Genomic DNA, 11,111 nt, shown 5'->3' with positions numbered 1-11,111 from the left:
AAAGATAAGTAGAGTTAAAAATAAGACCTGCTCTCTGTTCAGTGGCTTCTAAAACAAATGTGTACCATGGAAGATTCCCGCCCTCACCACAGTGGGTGATGGTGCTCATGGAGAACAGTCTTGATCCAAGAAAAAAAAAAAGACTTTTTCTTATTGTGGAAAGATATCAATCTGATTCTTCATGGATTCCCTTATTAATTCCTGTGTTGAAGTCAGCCATAGGCCTTTTATCTTTTTGTATTTTGACAATTAAAGTCCTCAGTATTGTTTACAAAGAGTAATCTTTATGTTTCTGTGATAAAAGTTGAAATTCTCTTGTAAAACACAAGTTATACCAATGTATGCTAACTGCAAGCATATTAATGCAATTTCCCTCATACGTTAGCATCAAGCTAAGGCTATTTTTCCATATGGTTTTTGGTACAGTAGGAGATGTATATCATGTTAAATGTATTAATAGGAGTCTGGTGTGAGAGAGTTATGTACATTTCTTTGTGTGTTCAGCAGTGTTGGGCAAATTACTTTTAAAAAGTAATTAGTAATAGCTATTTGTTACTTTCCCAAAAAAAGTAATTAAATTAGTAACTACATGACTCCTTCATAAATGTAGTTTTTTACAAGGGAATGTAATTATTGCGCTACTCTTTTGAAAAACCTTCAATTTTGCAAAAAACAAAGACAGTTTTTTGAGCAGATTTTGCTCTGGGACATAATGTTAACATGTCTGTTCTTGCCTTTTTCATCTATGGCGTTAATGTAGAGCCTGTAGGCCTACTCCCACCCTGAAAACACTAGTTTAACCTGACAGACTGCTCCAGACTCAGCTCCTGACCTGGGTCTGGATTCTTTCGCTTTTTAACCCTGTCTCTGGCTCCACTCCCAACTTGTAGTTTCTCCTGATTAACCCCTTAGTTTTAGGTACAGTCCTGTCATCTTAAATATTTGAAGTCAAAACAAGTCGGCTACTCTTGCCTTACATTTAATTCTCAAATTCTAGAGCCCATTCAAGTAAAATCAAAAGGTACCATGTTTATGTACCTAAATGCATCCCTGTGACTGTGAGGGAGTGGTAGAGCAGACAGTTGTCCATGAAGGACTTGAACACGGCATTGCAAGTTAATATATTGAGAAACAAATGTGTTAAATTGAAAAACTTTGAGTTTTTATTGCTAGATAAATTAATTTTTATTGGCACACAAAAGTACCAAAAAATTGGTACCGCTCAGTACTAATACCTATTACCAGGTACCGGGTATCAGTACCATATTGTTTCAAATGAAAGAGGTACCCATCCCTAGGTGTGAGAGAGTAAAGTACATTTTTTGTGTGTTCAATTCTTTAGTAAAACTTTAAACTGAAAATCCTGAATCAGAGTTTTCTTGGGGAAACTGTTTCCCATCTGCTAAGCTAAGAGAGCTAGGGTGTGAAAGAAATGGGAAATAAAAAATGAGATCATTACATGCAGGGCTTGACATTAACGTTTTTGCTCATCAGCCACTTTGGCCTGGGGTTTCCCAGAGTTACTAGCCACTCAGCATTTTCACTAGCCACAATTTTGTTGTTGGTTAATTAAGTTTAATATGATTGAAGTGGATGATAACATGGTAAAGCTTACTTGAAATAGATTTACAACCTTTTTAAAAGTAATGACCCCTGAGCACACTCAAATCAAGACTACATAGATGTGGGTCACCATCAGGTCATCATCAGGTGCTCAGTTTTGATACGGTTGTGTGGATGGTTGTTGTCTTTTAATATGAAAATATGCAGTCTATTGAGACAAAGTAAGAAAAGAAGAAGTTGTTAAGGTTAAATATTAATTAGAAAGATAAAAACTAGGGATGCACCGATCACAATTTACTGGCTGATCACCGATCTTTAAAAAGCCTGACCTGCCAATACCAATTTTGGTCGATACTGATTATTGTTTTTATAACTGACAGCATGTACCTCCAATTTTCCAATCTTATTTTATTGAAAATCATTGATCAATACCTGTGAAACAATAAAATCTTTATGTTTTAACTTAAACAACTAATAAAGCGTCCTGAGTTATAGGTTCCAGAGCTAAAAAACAACAATGGCTGGCCGTCAGACCTTCCTGGGGGTATACACCAATCAGGGTTGTATATAGGGGGTATATATCACCAATCACCGATCCCCCAAAGTAGAGGAAATTGGCACCAATCGATCCAGCTGAAATCTTGCTGGAAACACTGTCTGCTTAGGTTTCTTTTGCAACAGTATTTTTTCAGTAATAAAGTAAATACCATACTGTCTGGACTATAAGCCACTGTATAATCATGCATTTTTTTTAAGTATCAGTCAAAAATTGTGTCATGAAGAGGAAAACAACATATTAGTCACACTGGACTCTAAGTCACATTTATTTATAATCAGTTGGTTTGTTTACATTATTTCCAGAGTAAACTTTTTATATCTTTGACAAGTGCTTGTATATTGGGAGCTTCAAAAATTGTTCTTACAGCTCCTCTTGTCTGTGACTAGTTTCTCTTCCCTACACCTTCTCCACGCCCACGCAGCAGTGTGGCAATGTGCGCTTAAATAAACTCCATCCGATAAACGTCTACACTTATAAAAAGTTACGGTAGTTTTGACGCTAGTTTGTGGCTCAAACCCCGGAATCTGTTTACAATAGAGAGCAAAAGAGACGCGAGACAACTTATAAATCGCGTTATCAGGCGCTAAACACCGGGAGCTGTCAAGCAGAAGACTTCACGAATGGACCAATGAGCAAACACTGTGCGCAGGCAGTGCTCATGGGAGTTGTAGTGTCATAGTCTCATATTGCAATGGGTTTAATATTTCAGATGCCGTGTCAGAAAATTACGATAAAATAATTCAACCCGCCAAAGTGGCTAGTAGTAGTGGCAGTGCTACCCGGTACAGCTGGAATTCACCTGCATTTGGCGGGTTGGCGGGTGTTTAAGTCAAGCCAAATGTGTTCACCCAACGTAACTTTGAAGGCAACTTTTATTTTGAAATTCTTACTTCATAACCTAACGTCACTTCCGTCTGATGGTGGAGGAGGCAGACTTCGTTTTCTGACGTCGCTTCCTTCTTGTTGTGGAGGAGTGGAGGCTCCAAGAGGGTCGTCTGAGCGTGGAGGTCCGCAGCTGGAGGGAGAATCACGGTGGGTGACCAGTGTTTATGAGTAAGCACTGACAGAATTATGACTTCTCGATACATTCAACGGACTTTATGATACGATAGATGAATCCACAACCTGAAAAACAGTGCAGAACTACATTAAATGAAACCATCCTATTTTTCTAAGGCTGTGCTAACACCTAACGGGCTAGTTGAATACCTTACTAAGTATAGATAGCATAATGTGCTGTTTTTCGTTGACTATTCTTTCCAAAGGTCAACAATTAAAATGAATAAACACAAAAAGTCAAAGATATGCTCAAATGCCTTCAACATTCTATGACCACTAACAACTTAAATATTGTATTATTTTATTTTTGTGACCATTTAAAAGATATGGCATATTTGTCAAAGAATTTAAACTGCATGTACTTTTAAATGTAGATCTGAGGGGATTGTGATGACAAAATCGTACTATATAGAAACCAAGCTCCAAATCTGTTTAAAATCTGATTGTCTTTTCTTTTTGTGTGGCCAAATGATTGAAGACAGTTCACTGATGCACTGTTCCATTTATTTATTTTTTTCTGCAGATGCATGTTTCTATTTTTACTGAAGTGAGGCCAAAAGTCAAGTGCTGCACAACGTGTTGCAAGCAGTATCACTGCCCCATTTGCCCCAAACTGAAGTCGTTTCCCTTTCCTAAATTTGAGCGGCACTTGGATGTACATGTAAAGAATGCAATAGCATTTAAAGGTAAGATTTATATGTGTGTGTAAACAGTCTGTTATGTAAATGCATGTCTGATATAGTGATGGGAAACTTGATTCTTTTTACTGAATCGAGTTTAAATGAGTCACTCACCAAAGTGAATCGGGTTTTTGAGTCATTTGCATCACTTGAGTCAGTTACCCAGAAAGTGCATAGAAATCGAAATTTCAGAGAGATTCATACCAGCTAAATGACTGAAAAGGACAATTAATACACTCCAATGTGAAAAAAAGAGTGCAAGATCAACATATATTAAAGAAACTTTTATTTTTCTAACTCACAAATAAAATAACATTACATTAGATGAATATAACTGAGAAAAATTACAAAGTTCAAACAGTGCAACATTTAAAAAAATAACTATGTACAATAAATCTAAAGTAAAGTAAAGGCTCTTGACAAATTCGAAAATAAACAGAAATAGCTTAAACAATAGTGAACTAAAAATAAAGTGTCAGCAGTCATCAAAAAGTCACCCCTCCTTTAAAATGAACTGTCCTCACAACAAATTGGCATTCAGGAAAATGATGTCACGAACCTTTCCAGGACTGAGACGGTAATGCTTCGTACACTCGAGCTGGTGAGTGACTCGTATGTGCTTTTAGTCAAACTGTGAGTGAGTTAGTGATATGTATGTACTGTGGGTGAGTTAATGACCCGTATACACTGAGTTCAGCCATTCTACGTACCAGCCATTCTCCCGTGATGTGAGTGAGGGGCTGGGCTACCGTGAGCTTTGTATTGAGTCAGTAAATCAGTCATTTAGGGCAAAGAATCATGATTCTCGAGTCAGTAAAGTGATTCTCAGGTATTGAACGATTCGTTCAACACTGGTCTGATATCATTTATTTTAAACACACAGTAGTCCTACCAGTTATATTTTCCCCTTGATTTATTTTACGTCTGTAATAATCTCTTTGTTTTCCTTTTATTCGTTCTAGATGTGTTTCTTTGCCGTTGCAGCCTACAGTGCCGAGATGTGGGTCATTTCCATTGTCCTCTGTGCGGCAGAACTGTCATCCGGAGAGTTGATATGGAAGTACACCTCAAGCTGTGCAGCCCTTCCTCATGCCTACCTACCTCTGCTAAACCCATCCAGGTCATCCCGTCTCCTTACTTCTCAGCTGCATCGCTGGCCTCCTCTTCTTCAACAGCTGCGCCAGCACCAGTTGCTCCCTCTCTTTCCCTGAAAAAGGAACCTTCACCAGTTGCCATCTCTCCTTCTCCAAAAGCTGCATCTGCACCACTTGCTTCCTCTCTTTCTCCAGTAGCTGCACCACTTGCTTCCTCTCCTCCTCCAAAAGCTGCACCTGTACCCGTCGCCCCCTCTTTTTCATTGGTTTCTCCTCCTTCTCCTCCCTCTACCACCCTCCTTCCTCAAGTTACGTCCACACTGGTTATCCCTGAGCCACAGGATATGATAACTCCTAAAGTGCGGCCCAAAATGGTGAAATGTCCTCACTGTAGCCTCATATTGCACCAGAAGAATGTCCCTAAACATATCCAAAGGAAACATACCGAACAAAAAAAGGACGTAACAGCTCAAGATCATTTAAAGAGTGTCTGTGTAGATGCAACCAATGGCATATATGCAGTAAAGAAAACAAAGCATGGCTTCTCAGTGCCAGTTCATGCTCAGAATAAAACATGGGGGCATGTTCATAAAGTAGAGTGTGAGCTGGAGGAATGCAGGCAGTCTCATTTAACGGCAGTAAGAAGTGGATTGTTATCAAAGCACTGCGAGCACATCCGCTCGCTGCAGTACTGCACAGACATAACCCAGGAGGAGTGCCTTCAAGAGGAGACCTTAACTGCTTTGGTGAAGCTACAGCTTTTTGGGGAGGCAAAAAAGGCCAACTGTCTCAAAAGACAAAGCCATGCTCAGGCTACCCATGTGCCTCTCTGTGTCCAGGTCAATCTGCAGGAAACCCAGGGGCGCTTTTGTTTTTCGGTCCACGAGCCAAAGTTGAATCATTACAATCGACTTGGAAGATTGATGGTGACTTACAATCAGACAGAAAACACATGGCGCTGTCTTTGTGTGAAACCAAGAGTGCCGTGTGTGCACAAAAATATTTCTCAATGGCACTTGTTCCAACTTGATCCAAGCATCTTTAAAACAGAGGCAGCTTCACCATCCACACCTGAAGAACCTCCAGGCTCTGCATACCCACCATCAGAGCAACAGGTGAAGCAGCTGGTGCAGTATTTGTACTCTCACAAAAGACTCCCTGAAACAATTCCAGAAGACCTCACAAAACCAAGAGCTGTAACAGACTTTTTGACGGAGCTCCATCCTAAAGAAACGACGTGTGCTGTCTGCCCGGGGTCAGTACAGCTCGGACATTCATCAAACATCACCCAGGAAGGAAAAATTATCACAATGAATGGGATCATTGAAAGTAAGCCATTGCTTGGTCTCACCCTTAGCAGAAATGGTTTTTAAACATCACAGTTTTATTCAAGCTTTTTTTCCCTCAACAGATGTCTCAACATATTACAAGTGCTGTCCACATTGCAAGATGGTCTTTAGATACCAGGAGTGGACAGATGGTCTCCATAATTTCAACGACCACGTTATGTTAAGCCTTGAAATGTGCGTGTTTTTGAGGCACAGTTTGCAGGTAGGTTCAATTGAATATTTTGGTGCCAAGAGATGCTAACTGTTCTGTGTCTGGGTGTTTGCAAAGGCGCTTACACACTACAGGATAATGGGGCTGATGTCCTCCTTAAAGTGATACTCCGGGATGGAACAAGTTGGGTCCTATCACAAGGTTTGGGGCAGAAATTACCCCTACAGCAGTGTTTTTGTGCAGCAGAAGCCCAGAGCGCTCACACCAAACACCCCCTCCCTGCTCCTCTGCTGGTTTCCTCTGCACTCAGACAGGGCCATATTTTACTTGACCAAAAACACAAGCGCGTTACCTTCACACAAAAACACCGCTAAATTAGGCTCTAGTTCTCATCGTGTCGTAAAACGGAGCTACCTCTGCTGCAGAGCCTCAGCTGGCTACGAGGCGCTCGCCGCTTAGTGTATCAGTCCGCGCGCACGGCGTGCCAGTTATAAACAGACGCAGCTAGTCTGCCAGGACGAAGAGACACGATGAGAACTAGAGCCTTATTTTGCGGTGTTTTTGTGTGAAAGTAACGCGCTGAAAATTCTCTAAATAAAGCATGAATGCAGACCCATATCAGATTTTTTCGGTGGGAGTCCGTTTATTTGTGTTTTTGGTCAAGTAAAATATGTCCCTGTCTGAGTGCAGAGGAAACCAGCAGAGGAGCAGGGAGGGGGTGTTTGGTGCGAGCGCTCTGGGCTTCTGCTGCACAAAAACACTAATTTAATTTCTGCCCTAAACCTTGTGATAGGACCCAACTTGTTCCATCCCGGAGTATCACTTTAAGCCTGATTGTCTGATGTCTGCAAATGTCATTGTGTGTGTGAACGTTTTCTTCCAGGGATTGGCTTGCTTGTGGTATTTCCAGTCTCCTTGTATCGTTTCATGACATTGTCAACAGTCCTAAGACAAACATTTACCTTTTTCATGGTTTGCATTGTCAGTCCAGCCTCCTTCAAGGCCACAATCTGGTCGTGCTTACCCTTCGATGCCATACTCGACAATCATTAGGAGTAAACAAATGAACTCAGGTACATCAAAAGCTATGCCTTTTAAAAGAAACTATCCAAAATTGTAAGTTTCTAGGACAAAAGCTAAGCAAACAAAATAGAGATATATGATGGGTAAATCTTTCTGACCCACTATGTACCAGAGCAAAGCCAATAAAGATGCAAGCTGACTCAGCTGACTGACTGAAGAGGAAGTAAGAAATCTATCTGAAATACTCAAGTTTTTCAAAATTTAAGAAGACGAAAACAACCATCATTGCTTTTTCCCGTTTGTCCGTCATGTTTGTTTACATATAAAAATTCACATTTTACTATGTGAGATTTGGAGTATTGAGCGTAAAGAAGCTGGAGCTCTTCTGAAGGATCTTATTGTGTGTGGTTTGCTCCAAACTGAACACCACACACTTTCAGATCAGAGGACAGAGATCTTGTGTGATCTGTCTTTTGTTCTCATCAAGTGTGCTCTCTAAATGTGAAAACTTTGAAGAATCCTGTCATGTGGGCCAGCCTTAAGATATCTACATACAATATGTAATCACTTTTCTCATGTGATTATTTGTTTCAGAACAGAGTCTCTGTGTCAGAAGTGATCAGCTCACTGGAGTGCCTGAGGGATGTGACGTTTCCACTAAGAGACACCATCCTCCACGCTTACTGCCACTTTGAGGCCCTCACTGGCCACGATTACTCAGTCTCTTGTGTCCGTTGTGGCTACCACCCTCCAGGAGTTGTGATGGATCTCCACAAGAAAGGAGTGTTCAATTTATCCAGTAAGCCTAGCATTTATTTTAAATTGAAGTTTTTTAGAATACAAAACCACATTTCTTTGTCTTAAAATACCCTTTTTTTCTAGTGGGTGACACTGAAGAAGCCTCAGGAGATAACTGTGGCAAAGTGGTTTTTGAAAATTTCTGGGACTTAGTTCAGCAGGAGATGATTGCACGAGGATTTTCCCCAAGTACGACATTTTTCTTATTTTGTTCATCTATATTTCTCTGTTTATAACATAAGTTAAATTTTAAACTTGTTACGTGTTTTTATTTATTTAAACCCACTCACTGTTTGGTTGTTGACCATAAAATATTGTTCCATATGCAGCACACCCTTCAGACGGTACCGAGAGCCCCCTGGAACGTCACAGTGGTAAGTTCATGTCCTCTTTAAAAGTTTTCGAGCCTTTCAATATATAAAAAAATGTATAAAGAAGAATAAGCCTGTTTTTTTATTCATTTTTGTAGACTGATATTCCAGCTTTACTGAAATAGTGATGTGTCATGCTCATGGAAAATTTTGGTCTTGGCAGGTAAGGCTTAAATTACACACATTGATTTGACTACAAAAAGAATTTATGTCAGTGTCATTAACGTTCTATTTTTTCCCCTCGCTGATTCATCATAATAGCGATGGCAAAATGTTTGTCCACTTGATGGAAGAATCCCATGCTCCTCTCCGGGGGGAGGTACAACCTGTTTTTCATCTGAGGAAAGGAGTGTGGAAGCCAGCTCTGAGGTTTGTCATAGACATGTGCATGTTCAGTACATCTATCTGTGTATTTGTATGCATTACATTTCCACATCTATCTTTAGCCCTGTTTCCACCAAGCGGCTTAGTTTGGTTCATCTTGGCACAGCATGGCACGCATTTTACAGTGTTTCCAGTGACTAATCCCGGGACAGCTCCCTAAATAACCAAGACGAGCCGACTTTTTTGGACCCTTCCGTAGAGGTGCCAGACTAAACTAATCTGACTGCAGACCATTGATTGTCGAATTAATTGTCACTTCCTGTGTGACAGCGGCTGCTGTATTCCTCCTGGTGGCACACAGACTTCTCTGAAACAAAGCTTGACTGTTTTTTGTAACAAAGAGCTACATACCAATCACAAAGAAGACAAATTGCTGGATGTCTTCCCTTGTTGCTCTTTGTTTACTGTGTTGCGGTTTTCTTCTTCGTTGGATTTGTTAGCGGGGTACACTGTGTCGTGCTGTCATGCTGTTATTTAAATGATACCGCTATCAGCATCCGGCTTTCAGCTGAAATATGCCAGATGCGTCTGCAGTGCGTCTGTGTTCCATTATGGCAAACGGATCAAACAGGTTTAATTCAAGTCAATCTGTCAACTTACACTGGATCTGTTCTGTTGCAGTCCGTCTGCATGGATGGTCCATCGTGTCACAGGTGATACACAACCATCCTACTTTTCACGGACATGGAGTCGTGACGCATAAATTCAGTGTAGGAAAGATTAAACTGGACAGGAAGTTGTGACCAGAAACTACCTAATAACAGCCAGTGACTTTCAAAATAAAACAAACTGTGTTAAAATCAGTTTGTAATCAGCTGGACTACGATGACAAACAGACATAATGAGCAGAGCCAGACCAGGAGTCAACAGGTTTGAGGTTTTACAGCCCAACATGAATGAAGAGAGACTTATGAATGGAGTGTGAAGAGCAGGAACTCCTCAGTCTGTGACTCCAGCTGTCTGTCAGTCATACAGCTTATTGGACTGAACACACAGCCAGTGTAAGTTGACAAAAGCAGTCAACACGCAGCACAACAGAGTTGCACTGCAGACGTGTCCAGTTTATTTTATGCTTCACATGGCCCCTATCATGAGGGGGAATAGTTGGCTGTGGAAACACAAACAGGACCAGGTTTTACTGAGCCAAACCATACCTAACTGTACTGATCTCTACTGGACTGCTTGGTGGAAACAGGCTTTTGTGTGTGTCAATTGTACCAGATAGATCAGATTGTTGTGGATCAGTACATTCTGTGTTCACCAATCAAACAGCCAGCTCAGTTGCTCTGAAATGTTATTGTGAAAAATAGGAAAAATGTAATTTGATTATGGACCTGGATGATTGAACAAAGTATTATTTGGAAGAGGAGCAAGATAAGCCTCGTCAGCCAAGAGGAGTCCAGTCACAGACAGCAGCTGATGAGGATGTAGAATTATCTGTCTTAATCCCCATGGGGAGCTGGGACAAATGGTGAAGCGTGTATTTGTTGTATTAAATACGTATTCCTTTTTTTCCATAGATGACTGCACAGGAGAGGATTGTGGGGGACTGCAGAAAAGCCACAGAGGGGGTTAAAAGGAATCAGCACCTCTTTGCAGCAGGAGTGGAGCTGCCAGAGGCCCTGGACTTCAGGGAAGAGGAGCTGGCAGGTCTCCAGTAGTATGGACTGCTTCTGGGGGAGTCTTCTTATGATGACGTTGACTTAAAAGAAAAATATTGGAGCTGTTTATATTTTATGATAACATGTGGAGGTTTCCTGAGGAAAAAGTTGATATGAGAAAATACATTGGGTGTTATAAAACAAGATGAATGACAAATAAATGAAGTTTAACAAAACGGATGTCTTCCTTTAGTGGTAAATATTGCCTTGTTGATCCACTTATTAATGTCAAAATACTGAGTTACTCTTTGTTGTCCATGATCAGGGGTCTGCATCCTTCACTTTCATTGGAGCTATTTTCCCCCAGCTCACCTGAAACAAAGTCACTCAGGAGCCATAAAATCTACCTTATAAAGACAAAAAAGTGTGAAGAATTGTATGCATAAAAAAAAGTGAATAAATATTTATACAAGAAGTTT

General features: G+C 40.5%; 1 protein-coding gene across 1 annotated transcript; it reads left to right on the top strand.

The window, feature by feature from the left end:
• Window positions 1–3,035: 3,035 nt before the first annotated feature.
• On the top strand, window positions 3,036–10,840 carry LOC141793487 (uncharacterized). The gene is made up of 10 exons (XM_074674236.1): window positions 3,036–3,154; window positions 3,705–3,867; window positions 4,824–6,284; window positions 6,367–6,506; window positions 8,073–8,277; window positions 8,361–8,465; window positions 8,606–8,650; window positions 8,746–8,810; window positions 8,909–9,016; window positions 10,552–10,840. The coding sequence occupies exons 2-8, from the start codon at window positions 3,705–3,707 to the stop codon at window positions 8,748–8,750; spliced, it is 2,124 nt and encodes a 707-aa protein (XP_074530337.1). The 5' UTR covers window positions 3,036–3,154; the 3' UTR covers window positions 8,751–8,810; window positions 8,909–9,016; window positions 10,552–10,840.
• Window positions 10,841–11,111: the final 271 nt, after the last annotated feature.

Source organism: Halichoeres trimaculatus, unplaced genomic scaffold (genome assembly GCF_033239565.1).
Source record: "Halichoeres trimaculatus isolate MK-OKI-2021-1 unplaced genomic scaffold, fHalTri1.1 fHalTri1_scaffold_7, whole genome shotgun sequence".
NCBI lineage: Eukaryota > Metazoa > Chordata > Actinopteri > Labriformes > Labridae > Halichoeres > Halichoeres trimaculatus.
Note: the sequence above shows the minus strand (reverse complement) of the source record. Positions and strands in the feature narration are given on the sequence as shown.